Source organism: Heterodontus francisci, chromosome 1 (assembly GCF_036365525.1).
Source record: "Heterodontus francisci isolate sHetFra1 chromosome 1, sHetFra1.hap1, whole genome shotgun sequence".
Lineage (NCBI taxonomy): Eukaryota > Metazoa > Chordata > Chondrichthyes > Heterodontiformes > Heterodontidae > Heterodontus > Heterodontus francisci.
The window spans coordinates 282007732-282029406 of NC_090371.1; the positions used below are offsets into that span (position 1 = coordinate 282007732).

Genomic DNA, 21675 nt, shown 5'->3' on the forward strand with positions numbered 1-21675 from the left:
CATGATCATAATGAATGGCAGAGCAGGCTCGAAGGGCCGAATGGCCTACTCCTGCTCCTATTTTCTATGTTTATATGTAACCCCGCTTGGTAAAACCAGGCGGCCATCTTGCGGTCTTGAAGCGGGGGTCCGCCTGATCGGGCACCCTGTGCCCCACGGAGGGCTGTCCCCAAAGCCCCAACTGTCCCCAATGCACAACACTCCCCCTCACCCCTGACTGAATCCCCTTGCCTTGCTGGGGCCCAGCCGATTGTCCCCGCCGAGACCTCAAAAACCTACCATCTTTCGGGGGTAATCTTCCCTTCTTGTTGCCTTTGGCTGGGTGTAGTCCCAGCAGTGGCCACTGCTCCCAGTGGGGCTGCTGGGACTAAGAGCTGCTAGCCCGCTGATTGGCCGGCAGCTCCATTAGGTGGGATTTCCTGCCTCAAGAAGGTGGAAGTCACGCCCAAGGCCAATTAAGGGCCTGGGGAGTGAAAAATCCCAGCGTGGCTCCCCAGGCCCGGAGGAGGCGGGCTTACCCCTGCCCCAGACTTTTCAGCCAGTGAGCAGGGCCTCCCACCCAACGTAAAATTCTGGCCCATGTCTCCTAGTCCTGTAACCCCTATCTGTTCCCCTTAATATCTAGAAAATATCTAGGGAATTCAACTGTAATTTCTCCTTGTAACTTAACCCTTGGAGTCCAGATATCATTCTAGTAAATCTATGCTGTACTCTCTCCAAGGCCAGTATAGCCTCCCTAAGGTGTGGTGCCCAGAACTGCCTACAGTACTCCAGGTGTGGTGTAAGCAGGACTTAGTATAGCTGAAGCATGACTTCTACCCTGCTGTATTCTATTCCTCTGGACATAAAGGCCAGCATTCCACTAGTCCTTTTGATTTTCTTCTGAACCTGTTCATGACATTTAATGATCTTTGTACCTGGACGCCCCCCCAAGTCTCTTTGTACCACCACTCAAAAGAGAGATAGAGAGTTGGATAGGTTTAGTGAGGGAATTCCAGACAGTAGGGCCCGGGCAGCTGAAGGCAATGGTGGAGCGATGACGATTGGGAATGCACAGGAAGCCAGAACTGAAGGAGCACACAGCTCTCAGAGAGTTGTGGGGCTGGAGGTGATTACGGAGATAGGGACAGGATGAGGCCATGGAGAGATTTAAAAACAAGGATGAGAATTTTAAAATCAAGGTGTTGCCAGACCGGGAGCCAATGTCAGAGGGTAATGGGAGAACTGGACTTAGTGCAAATTAGGACATAGGCAGCAGATTTGATCAGAGAAGTCAGCTATTTGCATGGTAAAGCAAGGCACTGGAAAAGGGGTAAATACAAGCAAAATACTGGAAATTTTTATTTATTTATTTTTTATTTAGAGATACAGCACTGAAACAGGCCCTTCGGCCCACCGAGTCTGTGCCGACCATCAACCACCCATTTATACTAATCCTACACTAATTCCATATTCCTACCACATCCCCACCTATCCCTATATTTCCCTATCACCTACCTATACTAGGGGCAATTTATAATGGCCAATTTACCTATCAACCTGCAAGTCTTTGGCATGTGGGAGGAAACCGGAGCACCCGGAGGAAACTCACGCAGACACAGGGAGAACTTGCAAACTCCACACAGGCAGTACCCAGAATTGAACCCAGGTCGCTGGAGCTGTGAGGCTGCAGTGCTAACCACTGCGCCACTGAAATAAAAACTGAAATTGCTGGAAATACTCAGCAGGTCAGGCAGCGTCTGTGGAGAGAGAAACAGAGTTAACATTTCAGGTCGATGACCTTTCATCAGATCACAATGGGGCAATTAGGGCTGGGTGGAACCCAGTCAGACTAACGGGATCAATGCTTGCTTGCTTTGTTGGCTGTAGGAATTAAGTCTAGGGTCTCTTAGCTCAGTTAGTGAGTGTAAGTGTGCAGAAGAAACTGCCCTTATTTTGAAAGTAATTGGAAACCTCACTTAAAGAGGCCATGATGATGGCTTATGTATAAAATAAAAAAGTCCATATCAAAATTAAGAAGAATGATTTGCATTTCTAGGACGCCTCTCATGACCTCTGGAGGTCTCAAAGCTAATTAGGCCATTTTGAAATGTAGTCACTTTTGTAATGTAGGAAACACGGCAACCAATTTGTACACAGCAAGCTCCCATAGACAGCAACATTATAATGACCAGATAATCTGTTTTTGTGATGTTGATTGAGGGATAAATCTTGGCCAGGACAAGGCATAACACCCCTGCTCTTCTTCAGAATAGTGCCATAGGAACTTTCACGTCCCCCTGAAAGAGCAGATGAGGCCTCAGTTTAATGTCTCGTCCGAAAAACAGCATCACTGGCAGTGCAGCACTCCCTCAGTATTGCACTAGTGTCACTCTAAATTTTTCTGCTCAAAGTGTTACTTGAACACACAACCTTCTGACTCAGAGGCAGGAGTGCTGGCAACTGATACCATGGTGCTGCTATTAATAGGAGTAGGGGGAGGAAATATCAGCCAGGGTTCCCTGTTGGATCTGTGTGTTGGAGCACTTGTGTGTGTTTGTGAGAACTCGTGTTTGTGTGTATGAGCACATGTGTGTGTGTTTGTGTTAGCACATTTGTATATGTGTGAGCACAAGTGTGTATTTGTGTTAGAATATTTGCATATGTGAGCATGAGTGTGTGTTTGTACATTTGTGTGTGCATTGCATGAGGAAGGTAGTGGCGCCTTGGATGATGAATATCCAGATGACCTTTATTGCATAGACTCGCACCGTGAGAGACCAGGCAACTACTGGCCTGTCACTCCTGGAAGAGTACTCCACCATGAGTCAGTGCCATGAGGAAAGGAGGGGAGAAAATCTGGAGAAATTACTGGGGCAAAAGATAGTCTACAGAATTGAGCCATCAGTTGGCTAAATCCTGGCACGAGATGTTTCATACAAATGGTTTGTGTCTCCACTGTGGCCATGATGCAGGATGAGTTACAGGGGAAGTCTTTCTGTTTTTCAGAGGGCACTGACTCATCCTGTACATACAGTCTGGACATCCTGTACTCGGGATCCGGCATTCTAAGAAAGAGCAACATGAACATCATTATATTCGGCCAGGAGACAAAGCTGCACACTACCCAGGTACGTAAAAGTAGGGGCTCGTGGGTCTTTCCGAGCAAAGACCTTCACTGGTTTAATTGTTTGCCTGATGGTGGGAGCAATGTTTAACCCAAAACAGATTGGCCTGGTCTACAAAGCTGCTCCTGGTATAAAAACAGGAAGTGCTGGAAATACTCAGCAGGTCAGGCAGCATCTGTGGAGAGAGAAACAGAGTTAACGGGCCAGGTTTTAACTCAATACCCACCCACTTGCCAAAGAGTTAAAATCAGGCCCAAAGTTTCAAGTTGATGCTTTTTCATTAGAAATACTCCTGACAGTAGTCAGAGGTGCTGTAGAAGCTACTCATATGGGACGTTCCAAGGATTACATAGAATTACATTGGATTTACAACACAGAAACCAGCCAGTGTTTCTGCTTCAAACGAGGCTCCTCCCACCCCTACTTCATCTCACCCTACCAGCATATCCTTCTATTCTTTTCTCCCTCATGTTTTTAACCAGCTTCCCCTTAAATGTATCTATATTATTCACCTTAATCACTCTCTGTGGTAGCGAGTTCCACAGTCTCCCAACTCTCTGGGTAAAGACGTTTCTCCTGAATTCCCTAATGGATTTATTAGTGACTGTCTTATATTTATAACCCCTTGTTCTGTACTCCCCTACAAGTGGAAACATCTATATATCTGCCCCATTGTTATATATCTACCCCATTGTTATATATCTGCCCCATTGTTATATATCTACCCCATTGTTATATATCTACCCTATTGTTATATATCTACCCTATTGTTATATATCTGCCCCATTGTTATATATCTACCCCATTGTTATATATCTGCCCCATTGTTATATATCTACCCCATTGTTATATATCTGCCCTATTGTTATATATCTACCCCATTGTTATATATCTACCCCATTGTTATATATCTACCCTATTGTTATATATCTACCCTATTGTTATATATCTGCCCCATTGTTATATATCTACCCCATTGTTATATATCTGCCCCATTGTTATATATCTACCCCATTGTTATATATCTACCCTATTGTTATATATCTACCCCATTGTTATATATCTACCCCATTGTTATATATCTACCCCATTGTTATATATCTGCCCCATTGTTATATATCTACCCCATTGTTATATATCTACCCTATTGTTATATATCTACCCTATTGTTATATATCTGCCCCATTGTTATATATCTGCCCCATTGTTATATATCTACCCCATTGTTATATATCTGCCCCATTGTTATATATCTACCCCATTGTTATATATCTACCCTATTGTTATATATCTACCCCATTGTTATATATCTGCCCCATTGTTATATATCTACCCCATTGTTATATATCTACCCTATTGTTATATATCTACCCTATTGTTATATATCTGCCCCATTGTTATATATCTACCCCATTGTTATATATCTACCCCATTGTTATATATCTGCCCCATTGTTATATATCTACCCCATTGTTATATATCTGCCCCATTGTTATATATCTACCCCATTGTTATATATCTGCCCCATTGTTATATATCTACCCCATTGTTATATATTTACCCCATTGTTATATATCTGCCCCATTGTTATATATCTACCCTATTGTTATATATTTACCCCATTGTTATATATCTACCCCATTGTTATATATCTACCCCATTGTTATATATCTGCCCCATTGTTATATATCTACCCTATTGTTATATATTTACCCCAGTGTTATATATCTACCCTATTGTTATATATTTACCCCATTGTTATATATCTACCCCATTGTTATATATCTACCCCATTGTTATATATTTACCCCATTGTTATATATCTACCCCATTGTTATATATCTACCCCATTGTTATATATCTGCCCCATTGTTATATATCTACCCCATTGTTATATATCTACCCCATTGTTATATATCTACCCCATTGTTATATATTTACCCCATTGTTATATATCTGCCCCATTGTTATATATCTACCCCATTGTTATATATCTACCCCATTGTTATATATCTACCCCATTGTTATATATCTGCCCCATTGTTATGTATCTACCCCATTGTTATATATCTACCCCATTGTTATATATCTGCCCCATTGTTATATATCTACCCCATTGTTATATATCTACCCCATTGTTATATATCTGCCCCATTGTTATATATTTACCCCATTGTTATATATCTGCCCCATTGTTATATATCTACCCCATTGTTATATATCTACCCCATTGTTATATATCTACCCCATTGTTATATATCTGCCCCATTGTTATATATCTACCCCATTGTTATATATCTACCCCATTGTTATATATCTGCCCCATTGTTATATATCTACCCCATTGTTATATATCTACCCCATTGTTATATATCTGCCCCATTGTTATATATCTACCCCATTGTTATATATTTACCCCATTGTTATATATCTACCCCATTGTTATATATCTACCCCATTGTTATATATCTACCCCATTGTTATATATCTACCCCATTGTTATATATCTACCCCATTGTTATATATTTACCCCATTGTTATATATCTACCCCATTGTTATATATCTACCCCATTGTTATATATCTACCCCATTGTTATATATCTACCCCATTGTTATATATCTACCCCATTGTTATATATTTACCCCATTGTTATATATCTACCCCATTGTTATATATCTACCCCATTGTTATATATCTACCCCATTGTTATATATCTACCCCATTGTTATATATCTGCCCCATTGTTATATATCTGCCCCATTGTTATATATTTACCCCATTGTTATATATCTACCCTATTGTTATATATCTGCCCCATTGTTATATATCTACCCCATTGTTATATATCTACCCCATTGTTATATATCTACCCCATTGTTATATATCTACCCCATTGTTATATATCTGCCCCATTGTTATATATCTACCCCATTGTTATATATCTACCCCATTGTTATATATCTGCCCCATTGTTATATATCTACCCCATTGTTATATATCTACCCCATTGTTATATATCTGCCCCATTGTTATATATTTACCCCATTGTTATATATCTACCCCATTGTTATATATCTACCCCATTGTTATATATCTACCCCATTGTTATATATCTACCCCATTGTTATATATCTACCCCATTGTTATATATCTACCCCATTGTTATATATCTACCCCATTGTTATATATCTGCCCCATTGTTATATATCTACCCCATTGTTATATATTTACCCCATTGTTATATATCTACCCCATTGTTATATATCTGCCCCATTGTTATATATCTACCCCATTGTTATATATTTACCCCATTGTTATATATCTACCCCATTGTTATATATCTACCCCATTGTTATATATTTACCCCATTGTTATATATCTACCCCATTGTTATATATCTACCCCATTGTTATATATCTACCCCATTGTTATATATCTACCCCATTGTTATATATCTGCCCCATTGTTATATATCTACCCCATTGTTATATATCTGCCCCATTGTTATATATCTACCCCATTGTTATATATCTGCCCCATTGTTATATATCTACCCCATTGTTATATATCTACCCCATTGTTATATATCTGCCCCATTGTTATATATCTACCCCATTGTTATATATTTACCCCATTGTTATATATCTACCCCATTGTTATATATCTACCCCATTGAGCCCCTTCTTAATTTTAAAGAACTCTCTTAGGCCTCTCCTCAGTCTTCTCTTTTCTAAACAGGCCCCAGCCTGTTCAGTCTTTTCTAGTAGATATAACCTCTCAGTTCTCGTATCATTCTCGTAAATCTTATTTGCACCTTCTCCAGTGCCTCTATATGCTTTTTGTAATATAGAGACCAGAACTGGGCACAGGACTCCAAATGAGGTCTAACCAAGGTTTGATACAAATGTTACCTGACCTCTCTATGTTCAAATCTATTCCTCCAGAAATGAGCCCCTCATCTGTTTGTATTTTTATGGCCTTATTAACCAGTGTTGCTACTTCTAGTGATCTGTATACTTATAGCCCCAGATCCCTCTGTTCCTCTACCTCATTTACACTCTTATTATTCAAGGAGTTTGTGGCCTGCTTTATCTTCCAAACAAAATGCAACACCTCACACTTATCTATATTGAAATTAATTTGTCATTTATTAGAAAGCAGACAGTTTGTAACTAATTGCAAAAAAAAAAATGAAATGTTACTTGAAAAATAGGTACAGGAGACCATTCAGCCCCTCAAGCCTGTTCCATCACATAGAGATCACGGGTGATCTAGATCCTAACTGCATTTACCCACCTTGACTGCAGTTTGATGTAAACATAAATGAAAGGTAAAAATACCTTCATGTCCAAAGAAATGTAATATCTGAATGTTAGATTTGTTTAGCATTTTATTTTGATGGCTTTCAATGCCAAATGCTTAAATAGAACAGCAGAATAGACCTTCACCTACATTACAAGGGCAATTTCACATGATCCAGGATAGTGTTTTCAATTCCTCGACTGACATTGGCAGGAGGGAGTTGAATTATCCTGCAGTCCACCTGTCAGTATGTGAGAGTAATCTGTCACGTCAGTTATAAAACTGCTGCCCAGGGAGCACAGGTCATGCAGCTTGTCGGCGTATTGTTAGAATGTAAACAGCTTGACTCCAAGTGCTACTGGAGCAGTCTATAGTGTTAATGTTCCAAGGACACATGTGTAGCTACAGTGTGTATCAGTCACCGGGCAATGTGTTCACAATCTTCTGAAATCTGCACCTCCCTCTCTGCTCCTTCAAGGCCCTCTTTAAAACCCAAATCTTTTGATTGTCTTTGGCTCAGTGTCCGTGTTTCTCTATTGATGATGCCTTGGGATGTTTTTCCACATTTAAGCCACAAGAGAGAAAAAAAGACTTGCATTTCTATATCACCCTTCCCAACTTTATGACGCCCCAAAGGCTTTACAGCCAATGCATTACTTTTCGAAGTGTTGTCACTGTTGTAGGAAACATGGCAGCCAATTTTATGCACGGCAAGCTCCCATAAACAGCAATGTGATAATGACCAGATAATCTGTTCTTAGTGATGTTGGTTGAGAGGTAAATATTGGCCATGACCGGGGAGTACTCCCCTGCTCTTCTTCGAACGAGTGCTGCAGGATCTTTCACGTCCACCTGGGGGGGCAGACAGGGCCTTAGTTTAATGTCTCATCCAAAAGACTGCAACTCTGACAGTGAAGCACTCCCTCAGTACTGCACTGGACTGTCAGCATAGATAAATGCAAGTTGTCGGTATTGCTAAATAAGGGTGGCACAGTGGTGCAGTGATTAGCACCGCAGCCTCACAGCTCCAGTGACCTGGTTTCGATTCTGGGTACTGTCTGTGCAGAGTTTGCAAGTTCTCCCTGTGACTGTGTTGGTTTCCTCCCACAGCCAAAGACTTGCAGGTTGATAGGTAAATTGGCCATTGTAAATTGTCCCTAGTGTCGGTAGATGGTGGGAGAATGGTGGGGATGTGGTAAGGAATATGGGGTTGAGGTAGGATTAGTATAAATGGGTGGCTGTTGGTTGGCACAGACTCAGTGGGCTGAAGGGCCTGTTTCAGTGCTGTATCGCTCTGTGACTCTAAGGTCTGCTCAGGTTCTCAAGTGTGGCATTTTTGTTTTCTGCAGGTTGTGATTGAAGCCCAGGGATTAGAGTCTCTAATAGCTGCAACACCCGATGAAGGTGAGGGGGATCTCGATTCTCTAGCTGGGATGTCAGCGGTGCTGTTTGATGTCCAGCTCAAGCCAGTCATCTTCTTCCGAGGCTACAGTGACTTAATGGCCAAGATGTTCACGGCAACCGGAGAGCCAATGAGTGTGGTTAAAGGCCTTATTCTGCTCATTGATCATGCCCAGGTATCTGCCCATCTCCACCAACTTTCACCTGTGGATTTTCAAGTAATGGTCAAGATAATTCTGTAGAGCGTTAGTTTTTATACGCTAGTCACTTGATCCTAAGTGGATCATTGTCTTTAATCGAGATTGCTCAGTGGGTGGAATTTTTAAATGGAATTCTCCATAATCTTTTACATAATTTAAAAACAATATTTATTAATGTGATTTGGGTGTTGCTGGCAAGGCCAACATTTATTGCCTATCCCCAATTGCACTTGAGAAGGTGGTGGTGAGCCGTCTTCTTGAATCATTGCAGTCCATCTGGTGTTGGTACACCCACAGTGCTGTTAGGGAGGGAGTTCCAGGATTTTGACCCAGTGACAGTGAAGGAACGGCGATACAGTTCCAAGTCAGGATGGTGTGTGACTTGGAGGGGAACGTACGGGTGGTGGTGTTTCCATGCATCTGTTGCCCTTGTCCTTCTAGTTGGTAAACGATGCAGGTTTGGGAGGTGCTGTTGAAGGAGCCTTGGCAAGTTACTGCAGTGCATCTTGTAGGTGGTAAACACTGCTGACACTGTGCATCTGTGGTGGAAGGAATGAATGTTTAAGGTGATGGATGGGGTGACAATCAAGCATAGAATCAAACACTACATGGAAGTTACAACACCAAAACAGGTTACTTGGTCCAACTGGTCTGTCATTGTTTCTGCTGCATTGAACCATCTCCCACCCTACTTAATCTAATCCTGTCCATTTGTTCTTTTCTCTCATGTGTTTATCTAGCTTCCTTTTAAATGCATCTATCCCATGAGACCAGAGGCACCAGAAAAGGCGCAAAAAGATTTGAGAGGTTATAACTATCAGGAAAGTTTGAACAGGCTGGGCCTCCTTTCTTCATTAAAGGGAAGGTTGAGGTTTAACTAGTTAAAGGTCTTTAAAATTATGAAAAGCTTTGATAGGGTAGACGTAGAGATCTTTCCACTTGTGGGGGCAAACAAAACTAGAGGTCATCAATGTAAGATAGTCACTAATAATTCCAATAGAGAATTTGGGAGAAACTTCTTCACCCAGAGAGCGTGAGAATGTGGAACTCACTACCATAAGGAGTGGTTGAGGCAAATATTTTAGATGCATTTGAGGGGAAGCTGGATAAACACATGAGGGAGAAAGAATAGAAAGATATGTTGATAGGGTGGGGTGAAGTAAGTTGGAATGAGGCTCATGTGGAGCATAAACACCAGCATGGACCAGTTGGGCTGAATGGCCTGTTTCTGTGCTGTATATTCTATGTAAACTCTGTGCTGGAGCCAAATCTGTTCATTTGCATATCTGGAGGATTAAACAGCGTGGAAATCTTTCTTTGCCTCAATATCTCATTATGCAGCCAAAAAGTGATTCAACAAAGAACAACTTGAAATAAACAAGGCCAAGGGAAATTTGTTGTAATTCCAAGGATTCAGCCAAGTATTGATTTAATTGCCAGCTGGTTTAAGGGGAGATTGAGTCCCTCGTTCTCTCTTTACTTCAGGTTTTTCAGCTGCAGTCAGGACTGAAGGCAACAGTGGAGTTTCAAGGAGGTTTGGCCATCGATATCTCGGGTGGGATGGATTTCAGCCTATGGTACCGGGAATCTAAAACCACCGTCACAAACAGGTATGAGGCTTCTTGCATTGTGCAGTCTGCAGTCTATATGCTTTGCTTTTCATTGAGTGATGCTGACTGTGACAGCAGAGGAAAAGGAGTAGGTCATTCAATAATTCAGTAGGCGGTGGGGTAGTGGTATTATCACTGGACTAGTAACCCAGAGACCCAGGGTACTTCTCTGGGGACATGGGTTCAAATCCCACCACAGCAGAAGGTGGAATTTGAATTTAATTAATAAATCTGGAATTAAAAAAGCTAGTCTAATGATGGACATGAAACCATTGTCGATTGTTGTAAAAACCCATCGAGTTCACTAATGTCCTTTAGGGAAGGAAATCTGCTGTCCTTACCTGGTCTGGCCTACATGTGACTCCAGACCCACAGCAATGTGGTTAACTCTTACATGCCCTCTGAAATAGCCTAGCAAGTCACTCAGTTGTACCTAACCGCTATGAAGTCAATAAAAAGGAATGAAACCGGATGGACCACCCAGCATCGACCTAGGCACCGGAAACGACAACGGCAAAGCCAGCCCTGTTGACCCTGCAAAGTCCTCCTTACTAACATCTAGGGGCTTGTGCCAAAGTTGGGAGAGCTGTCCCACAGACTAGTCAAGCAACAGCCTGACATAGTCATACTCACGGAATCATACCTTACAAACACTGTCCTAGACACTGCAATCACCATCCCCGGGTATGTCCTGTCCCACCGGCAGGACAGACCCACCAGAGGTGGTGGCACAGTGGTATACAGTAGGGAGGGTGTTGCCCTGGGAGTTCTCAACGTCGACTCCGGACCCCATGAAGTCTCATGGCATCAGATCAAACATGGGCAAGGTAACCTCCTACTGATTACCACCTACCGCCCTCCCTCAGCTGATGACTCAGTACTCCACCATGTTGAACACCACTTGGAGGAAGCACTGAGGGTGGTAAGGGCACAAAATGTACTCTGGGTGGGGGACTTTGATGTCCATCACCAAGAGTGGCTCGGTAGCACTACTACTGACCGAACTGGCCGAGTCCTAAAGGACTTAACTGCTAGACTGGGTCTGCGGCAGGTGGTGGGGGAACCAACACGAGGGAAAAACATATTGACCTTGTCCTCACCAATCTGCCTGCTGCAGATGCTTCTGTCCATGACTGTATTGGTAGGAGTGACCACTGCACAGTCCTTGTGGAGACGAAGTCCCGCCTTCACATTGAGGATACCGTCCATCGTGTTATGTGACACTATCACCGTGCTAAATGGGATAGATTTCGAACAGATCTAGCAATGCAAAACTGAGCATCCATGAGGTGCTGTGGGCCATCAGCAGCAGCAGAACTGTACTCAACCACAATCTGTAACCTCATGGCCCAGCATATCCCCCACTTTACCATTACCATCAAGCCAGGAGACCAACCCTGGTTCAATGAAGAGTGCAGGAGGGCATACCAGGAGCAGCATCAGGCATACCTCAAAATGAGGTGTCAACCTGGTGAAGCTACAACACAGGACTATCTGCGTGCCAAACTGCATAAGCAGCATGCGATAGACAAAGCTAAGCGATCCCGTAACCAATGGATCAGACCTAAGTTCTGCAGTCCTGCCACATCCAGCCGTGAATGGTGGTGGACAATTAAACAACTAACTGGAGGAGGTGGCTCCACAAATATCCCCATCCTCAATGATGGGGGAGCCCAGCACGTCAGTGCGAAAGATAAAGCTGAAGCATTTGCAACAATCTTCAGCCAGAAGTGCCGAGTTGATGATCCATCTCGGCCTCTTCCTGAAGACCCCAGCATCACAGATGCCAGACTTCAGCCAATTCGATTCCCTCCGCGTGATATCAAGAAACGACTGAAGGCACTGGATACTGCAAAAGCTTTGGGCCCTGACAATATTCCGGCAATAGTACTGAAGACCTGTGCTCCAGAACTTGCCGCACCCCTAGCCAAGCTGTTCCAGTACATCTACAACACTGGCATCTACCCTGCAATGTGGAAAATTGCCCAGGTATGTCCTGTACACAAAAAGCAGGACAAGTCCATCCTGGCCAATTACCGCCTCATCAGCCTACTCTCAATCATCAGTAAAGTGATGGAAGGTGTCATCAACAGTGCCATCAAGCAGCACTTGCTTAGCAATAACCTGCTCAGTGACGCTCAGTTTGGGTTCCGCCAGGGCCACTCAGCTCCTGACCTCATTACAGCCTTGGTTCAAACATGGACAAAAGAGCTGAACTCAAGAGGTGAGGTGAGAGTGACTGCCCTTGACATCAAGGCAGCATTTGACTGAGTATGGCATCAAGGAGCCCTAGCAAAACTGAGGTCAATGGGAATCAGGGGGAAAACCCTCCGCTGGCTGGAGTCATACCTAGCGCAAAGGAAGATGGTTGTGGTTGTTGGAGGTCAATCATCTGAGCTTCAGGACATCACTGCAGGAGTTCCTCAGGGTAGTGTTCTAGGCCCAACCATCTTCAGCTGCTTCATCAATGACCTTCCTTCAATCATAAGGTCAGAAGTGGGGATGTTCGCTGATGATTACACAATGTTCAGCACCATTTGTGACTCCTCAGATACTGAAGCAGTCCATGTAGAAATGCAGCAAGACCTGGACAATATCCAGGCTTGGGCTGATAAGTGGCAAGTAATATTCGCGCCACACAAGTGCCAGGTAATGACCATCTCCAACAAGAGAAAATCTAACCATCTCCCCTTGACATTCAACAGCATTACCATCGCTGAATCCCCCACTATCAACATCCAAAGGGCTACCATTGACCAGAAACTGAACTGGAGTAGCCATATAAATACCGTGGCTACAAGAGCAGGTCAGAGGCTAGGAATCCTGAGGCGAGTAACTCACCTCCTGACTCCCCAAATTCTGTCCACCATCTACAAGGCACAAGTCAGGAGTGTGATGGAATACTCTCCACTTGACTGGATGGGTGCAGCTCCAACAACACTCAAGAAGCTCGACACCATCCAGGACAAAGCAGCCCGCTTGATTGGCACCCCATCTACAAACATTCACTCCCTCCACCACCGACGCACAGTGGCAGCAGTGTGTACCATCTACAAGATGCACTGCAGCAATGCACCAAGGCTCCTTAGACAGCACCTTCCAAACCCGCGACCTCTACCAACTAGAAGGACAAGGGCAGCAAATACATGGTAACACCACCACCTGCAAGTTCCCCTCCAAGTCACACACCATCCTGACTTGGAACTATATCGCCGTTCCTTCACTGTCGCTGGGTCAAAATCCTGGAACTCCCTTCCTAACAGCACTGTGGGTGTACCTACCCCAAATGGACTGCAGCGGTTCAAGAAGGCAGCTCACCACCACCTTCTCAAGGGCAATTAGGGATGGGTAATAAATGCTGGCCTGGCCAGTGATGCCCACATCCCATGAATGAATAAAAAAAAAACCCCACCCAAGCCTGTTCTGCCATTCAGTGAGATCATGGCTGATCTGTACCTTAACTCCATCTGCCCATAGGATGTGGGCATCGCTGCTAGGACCAGTATTTATTGGCCATCCCTAATTGCCCTTGAGAAGGTGGTGGTGAGTCGCCTTCTTGAATAAAACTACGTGTCTTGCTCCACCATTCCAGAGGGCAGTTAAGAGTCAACCACATTGCTATGGGTTTGGAGTCACTTGTAGGCCAGACCGGGTAAGAATGGCAGATTTCCTTCCCTAAAGGACAGGAGTGAAACAGATGGAATTTTACAACAATCTGGTAGTTTACCATTACTGAGACATGCTTTTTATTCCAGATTTATTTAATTGAATTTAAATTCCCCAGCTGCTATAGTGGGATTTGAACTCATGGGCTGAATTTTGTTGTGACAATGGGGGTCCTGGTGGCGGGCGGGAAGGCAGGGGGAGACCCCGCCTCAGCCCTCCATCAGACCCCCGAAGCCAGTTAACGGCAGGCAGGCAATTATCTGCTCATCGTCGGGGATGCCATCCCTTTAAGGCCTGAATTCCTGCCTCCAACGGTTGCCCGCCAATCAGAAAGCTGGCAGCACTGCAGTACCGTCAGCCCCACTGGGAGCGATGTCCACTGCCGGTACTGCAGGAGGCCCTGCAGCATTGAGAATAAGAAAGACCTTGGGCCAATTGAGTGGGGTTGGGGTTGCCAGGGCCCTGGATGGCCCCCAAAGGAGCGACCCCTCCCCTCTCCTCCAACCCCACTAGGAGGCCGCCAGGCGTCTCCCCGTGACGGAGACGGGAAGAGACCCTTAAGTGGCCATTAATTGGGTCCCAGTTGACCTGCGCGGGAAGGCTGTCCTCGGCCTTACCTGCCCCAGACTAAATTAGAAGGCATTGGGAAGGTGATGGACACTCCGCCTCCTGCCTTCCGTGCAATTTAATGGGTCCCCCCATCTCTGTTCCTGTCACAAGGAGGCCCATTAGATTCAGCCCCATGTCTCTGGATCATTAGTCCGGTCCTCTGAATTACTAGTCCAGTAACATAACCACTATATTACTGTACCCAGAGTTCTGTAACCCTTATACACTTGCCTAACAAAAATCTATCAATCTCAGTTTTAAAATTTTTATTGACCCCCCAGCCTCAATAGTCTTTTGAGGGACAGAGTTCCAGATTTCCACTCCCATTTGTGTGAAGGAGTCCTTACTGACATCACCCCTGAACAGCCTGGCTCTAATTTTAAGGTTTTGCCTCCTCATTTTGGACTCTCCCCGCTGAAGGAAATTGTTTCTCTCTATTTACCTAATCAAATTCTTTAATCACCTCAATTAGATCATCCCTTAATCCATGCTCAAGGGAATAAAAGCTGAGTCTATACACCATGTCTTCATAATTTAACCATGTAGGGGGCAGATTTTCACGAAACTGGCTCTCAGTGGGGAAACTTACTCATCGGGAGACCATTTAAGCCTTGTGGACGCCACAGTTGCTCACGGAGAAAGAATGTCCGTGTTCCAAGTGGATATGTGCTCCCAGTCCCCGAGGACTGCTGTAGGGAGCTGTTTTTTTTGTAAAACTGACCCTATAATCATCACTTATTGTCATAACTGCTCCCTATTTTGCATTCTGCACTGACGCAGTTTTACCTGCTAATAATGTAATAAAGCTGTTTGCTATCTGGGTGTCCTATCCAACCCTGAGCTGAACTTCTGACCTCCAAACCCTCTCCGTCACCATTACTGCCTACCTGTACCTCCACAATATTATCCGTCTCCTCCACCTATCTCAGCCCGTCTGCTGCTGAAACCCTCATCCATGCCTTTGTTACCTCCAGATTCGACTATTCCAGACTTCCCTTGGCCAGCCTCCCATCTTCCACTTGAGCTCCTCCAAAACTCTGTTGCCTGTTTCTGAACACTCACTGAGTCCCGTTCATGTATCATCCCCCCATGCTCACTGACCTACACTGACTCCTGGACCATCAACATGTCCATTTTAAAATTCTCAACATCATGTTCAAATCCTCCATGACCTCACTCAGCCCTCCTCTGTAACCTCCTCCAGCCTTACATCCCTTCTTTATGTATGGCCCGTAAGGCACCACAGTACACGCCAATCTAGCTCACGAAGATTAAAAGCTTTGGTATCCCTAATGTAAAGGTATATCTGCACCTGAAGTACTGTGTACAGTTTTGGTCTCCTTATCTAAGGAAGTTCACACTTGCCCTAGAGGGAATGCAATGAAGATTCACTAGACTGGTACATGGGATGAGGGTATTGTCCTATGAGGAGAGATTGACTAGGCTAGGCTTATATTCCCTGGAGTTTAGAAGTATGAGAGATGGTACAATTGAAACAGATAAAATTCTTTTGAGGCCTGGCAGGGTAGATGCTGAGGAAATATTTCCCCTGGCTGGAGAATCTAGAACACGGGGTCACAGTTTCAGAAAAAGGGGTCAACAATTTAGGACTAGATGAGAATAAATTTCTTCACTCAAATGGTTGTGAATCTTTGGAATTCTCTACTCTAAAGAGCTGTCGATGCTCAGTCATTGAGTATATTCAATACAAAAGTCAATAGATTTTTGGTCACTACAGGAATTAAGGAATGTGGGGATATTGCAGGAAGGAAGTTGAGGTAGAAGATCAGCCATGATCTTATTGAATGGCGGAGCAGGCTCAAGGGGCCATATAACCAAGTCCAGCTCCTATTTCTTACATTCTTTATGTGAATTGGTGTAAGGTCTGAATGAACAACACAGAAAGTAGAGATAATAAACACACTATTACATGCTTTGGGTTCAATGTTTGGTGTACGCATTACCAGCCTGAAATGAGCTTCCTTTTCCTTCCACACTTGTCCTCAAGAGGTTCATTGGTCGTTGTTGGTAACATCACGGTGGATTCATTGTTTGTAAAGAGCGGCGTGGAGGTGAGTGTGGAGACGGAGGCTCTGCTCGATTTCATCTCAACAGTGAAGTTCTCGGAGTATCCATTTCTGGTCTGTATGCAGATGGTCAAAGACCAGTTTCCATTCAGGTAAGAAACAAAGAGGTTCTATTTGGTCTCGAAGAGAGAAGGGTGACCTGATAGAGGTCTTTAAAATTATGGAAGGGTTTGATAGCATAGTCATAGAGAATATGTTTCCTCTTGTGATGATGACCAAAACTAGGGGCTGTAAAGAGCAAACCTGTTAGTCCCACCTTCCTGCTCTTTCTCCATAGCCCTGTCATTTCTTCCCTTTCAAGTATTTATCCAACTCTCTTTTGAAGGCTACAATTGAATCTGTATCCACTATCCTATCAGGCAGTGAATTCCAAATCCTAACCACTCATTGTGTAGAAAAGTTGTTGCTCGTGTTGCCTCTGGTTCTTTTGCCAATCATCTTGAATCTGTGCCCTCTGGTTATCGGCCCTTCGGCTATTGGAAATCGTTTCTCTTTATTTACTCTATCTAAATCCTTCATGATTTTAAACCCCTCTATCAAATTTCTTCTTAGCCTTCTCTGCTCTAAGGAGAAAACCCCAGCTTCTGCAGTCTATCCATGTAACTGTAATCCCTCATTCCTGGAAACAGTCTAGTAAATCTTTTCTGCACCCTCTCCATCATCCTTCCTAAAGTGTGGTGCCCAGAATTGTACACAGTATTCCAGTTGTTTTGTAAAGGTTTAGCATAACTTCCCGGCTTTTGTACTCTATGCCTCTATTTATAAAGCGTAAATAATAGCCAATTGGATGAAGTACCAGGAGGCAGCTGTCATGCGGAGATCGGTGCCTCTGTGTTTCCCAGTGCCTTCAAGCAAGGAGGGCAGTAAATCGAAATAAGTTTGAGACAATTTGGAAAATGTGTAAAATAGACTTTTTTGTACGAGTGATTAGGATTTGGAATGCACTGCTTGATAAGACGGTGGAAACAGATTCAATGGCAGCTTTTGAAAGTTTAAGTGGATAACTTTTGTCCCTATGTTCCTATAAATACTTGAAGGAGTTAAAATTGCAGGGAAATGGGGAAAGAGCAAGAGTGGGACTAACTAGACTGTAATTGGAAAGAGCCAGCACAGACTTGATGGGCCGAATAGCCTCCATCTGTGCTATAGTATTCTGTGAAAATTAAAATGGTCCTCACAGCCTTCCAGGATGTATTGGCCTGGTTGAACATTTTATAGAACTGAACATTTGACCTTACCCACATTTGATTTTACAGGCAATTTGTGACCACATATGAAAGCTTACCATCAGGAAAATCATATGTGTCTCGGAAAGGAAAGAAAATTCTGATGGCTGGATCGGAATTCCCTCTCCACCGGGAAAACTCCGATATGTGCAAGAAGGTCTTCGCGATGGAGTCGGATTCATCAGACTGGTTCTGAGACCCGGGGAGGGTGCGGGCTTTTCTATCACTGACTGCAGATGCTCTGAGGGAAGAAATAAATAAAACTAAACTAAACAGAAGAGGGAGCTGGCATCAGGCTCCCCAGTAACTAAATGGAGAATGCTTCTGAATTGTTAGGTAATTCTAAATGTGGAAGGAACCCTCTTTGTCTTTCCATCACCAAGTTAATGTCAGGGTGTCATTTTAACCTAATACAAAAGCAAAATACTGCAGATGCTGGAAATCTGAAATAAAAACAGAAAGTGCTGGAAATACTCAGCAGGACTGGCAGCATCTGTGGAGAGAGAAACAGAGTTAATGTTTCAGGTCAGTGACCCTTCATCAGAATGAGTTCTGATGAAGGGTCACTGACCTGAAACGTTAACTCTGTTTCTCTCTCCACAGATGCTGCCAGTCCTGCTGAGTATTTCCAGCACTTTCTGTTTTTATGTCATTTTAACCTAACTTGGTGTAGGAAACTGACTAGGTTGTGTCCAACACCTGTTTTATTTTTTACACACCATACGTACTTCCTCTCTGTTAAAACTTCAATGGAGAGTAAATTCGAACCTGGACTGAGAAACACAGCTTTTAACCCAATCCGTTTAGTTTCTCACTGCATGGATTAGATTAAAATGAGCTCTCTGGATTGTTCTGGAAGAAGAGGTTCTTGCTGCCAGGACTTTGTGCTAAACGCCCCTCAACCCCCACGTTCCCAATATATCTTACGCCCCCCCAACTGCCTCGATCCAATCAAGACATGGCATTAAAGGGAGGGCTGAGTCACCACAAAGTGCACCTGGATTAATGTTTAGGGTTATTTCTCAATTCGGATGAATACACATCCCTTTTAAGGCTGTGTGTATTAATTTAATACCTTCATGATGTTTACATTTTTACATGTATTTAAAGTTTTTTTAAGAAATAGAGGGAAAAATGAGCGATTTAGTGTTCAAAGAAAAAAAACCAGTACAATTTAAGACACAGCCAATGTAGATGTATTTGGGAACTGAGTGGCAGATAGGTTTGGGCACATTGCGATAATTCAGCGATAATATTTAAGCACCCGTGGAGTGGCAGTGTTGTGAGGAGCAGTAGCTGCAAGAATCGCAGGCCATCATTTTTTTGAACATTGATAGAAGATCGTGGCCACAGATCCGCAATCTCTGAGTCAGCATTCCTCTGTGTGCAGTTAATCACTGGGAGTGCCCGATTGGTGCAATTAGCCCTTTGGGACTCTGGTTACAGTTGCCAATTCTGGTTGGACATACTCATGGAGATTTTGTCACATCGGGCAGAAATGTAAACTTCCAGCACGTCGTGGAGCCGCTGCGATATTAAACATGGCAGCTCATTTAAATGGCCGGGGTGGACCACCCCCCCGATGACATGGAGGCCGTCCCTGGCAATGGCGTCTGCTGCCTTTGCACTGGCACTGACGCCATTTTTAAAGGGCTTCGAGCCCTAACTTTCAATTTAAATATCTAAAGGAAAGTTTAATGTAAAAATTTAAATCTTTTTAATTTGCCCCTCTCCCACCCCCCCCCCCCCAATAACCATAGAATTCATTACCTGCGCTCTCACCCTGCCCCCAAAACACTTCTCCTGCCCACCAGGCGCTCTCCCCCAAAGTTCATAAACAGTGCACTGTAACCCTTCCCACCATCCCCCACACCAATCAGATGAGTTTGACCCTGCTCCCCCTTCGCCCACGCACTGGGAAACTTACCTGCGACCCCCTCCTCATCAGTGTTCCGCCTCGGATCTCTGGATGGGGATCTGAAGGCATGGAAATGACAGCCATTAATTCAGGTATTTAAATTAATTTACATATTGGAATTGGGCTCCCATCGCCGAGCAGCGGGGGGGGGGGGGAACCGCCACGAGGCATCGCTGCCATCGGCAATATCGGCCCCTGGTGGGCATCTGCCGGAGGCATTTTCCGGGACCCCCCCATCCCTACCACAACCACTGACGTCAGGGGTGTCTGTAAAATTCAGCCCATAATCTCCTGTCTCTGATTGCTCTGCCTCCTCTTTCCCCCCCACTCCTGCCATTGGTTGTCTAACATGTCCACTTCCATCATTGCGACATATATGGTCAATCAGGAAATGACAGACTCTTCATTACCTGATTGGTTGATTCTTGGTCTCTCAATTTCCTGACGATCTCCAATAGTTTTCTAACTAATAAATGAAAGTGTTCAAAGAAAACAGGAAAAAAACAATTTTTTCTTTATTGCCTCCAGGATTTTTCTCCTGTTTTTTTTGCTTGCAGCAGTGACCTGGAGATTCATCTTTAATTCCTGGTGACTCCAGGGCAATTCTAGAAGGATTGTCAGCGATCAACTGTGTGTGGCTGAAAATGAGCAGGAATATAATTATGGACTAATACTCATCAATGAGACTTAAAAAAATGAGGCTTAAGTCTAGATTTCTGGGCCCAATAGTTGACAATCTACAACTTTTTGGAATAGATGTTGGGAAATGAAAAAGATGATTAACGATTATTTCTTAAAATGCCTTATGTCGTTCCCAGTTTGTGTGTGAGAAGCAAAACAACAATGATGACAAACATCAAAGTTTAAACTGTAAAACAAAATAACAATCCTGAAATGACTAGAACCAAATAAGGGAAACTAAATCTATATTTTTGATGAAAACTTATTTTTTGTCTCTGAAAACCAAAAACTAAAAGTTGGGAACTAAACATGAGATGAAAACTAGGACTTTTTTTGTAATGTTAGGACTGTAACTAGATGAAAAGAGAAATACAAGTCGTTGAGAGACAGGACTAAAAACTCAAAATACTAGCAGTATTAAAACAATAGCCAGGGAGACTGCTAAGTGTATGTGCTTTCATACAGGTCAGCCATGATCTAATTGAATGGTGGAACAGGCTAAAGGGGCTGAATGGCCTACTCCTGTTCCTCAAAAAAAAAGCAACTAGCTTTATTGCTCAGGTTTTGCTGCGTCTGCCACTTCAGTGCTTACAAAAAAAACCCCCAAAAGGTTAAAGTTATTGAAATGTATTTTCTCTGTGAAGTTTTTGGATGCTTTGAGAATTTGGACATTCTAAGATTAAAAAGAAAATAATCTGCTAAAATGAAATTGAAAAGTGATATGTGTGCTTCTTCTAAATCCATTGGAACTCCGACTGCAGAATGCCTGAACGCTACTGCTGATAAAGGTATCTTAATATCTCGGCGCTGAAACCATGTTGTCATTTTCGCTGGATTGCTCGTCGGGATCTGCCTATTGCCAGGTT

The 21675-nt window shown here is 43.5% G+C and overlaps 1 protein-coding gene across 1 annotated transcript in view; it reads left to right on the forward strand.

Annotated features, from left to right (window-relative positions):
- The window catches only part of mttp (microsomal triglyceride transfer protein), a 71022-nt gene extending 52339 nt beyond the window's left edge, over positions 1 to 18683 (forward strand). Inside the window, exons 14-18 of the mRNA XM_068026184.1 lie at positions 2989 to 3110; positions 8761 to 8988; positions 10498 to 10622; positions 16906 to 17076; positions 18241 to 18683. Of these exons, the coding sequence (XP_067882285.1) occupies positions 2989 to 3110; positions 8761 to 8988; positions 10498 to 10622; positions 16906 to 17076; positions 18241 to 18406 (812 nt within the window). The 3' untranslated portion in view covers positions 18407 to 18683. The remainder of the gene's footprint in view (positions 1 to 2988; positions 3111 to 8760; positions 8989 to 10497; positions 10623 to 16905; positions 17077 to 18240) is intronic.
- The last annotated feature ends 2992 nt before the right edge of the window (positions 18684 to 21675 follow it).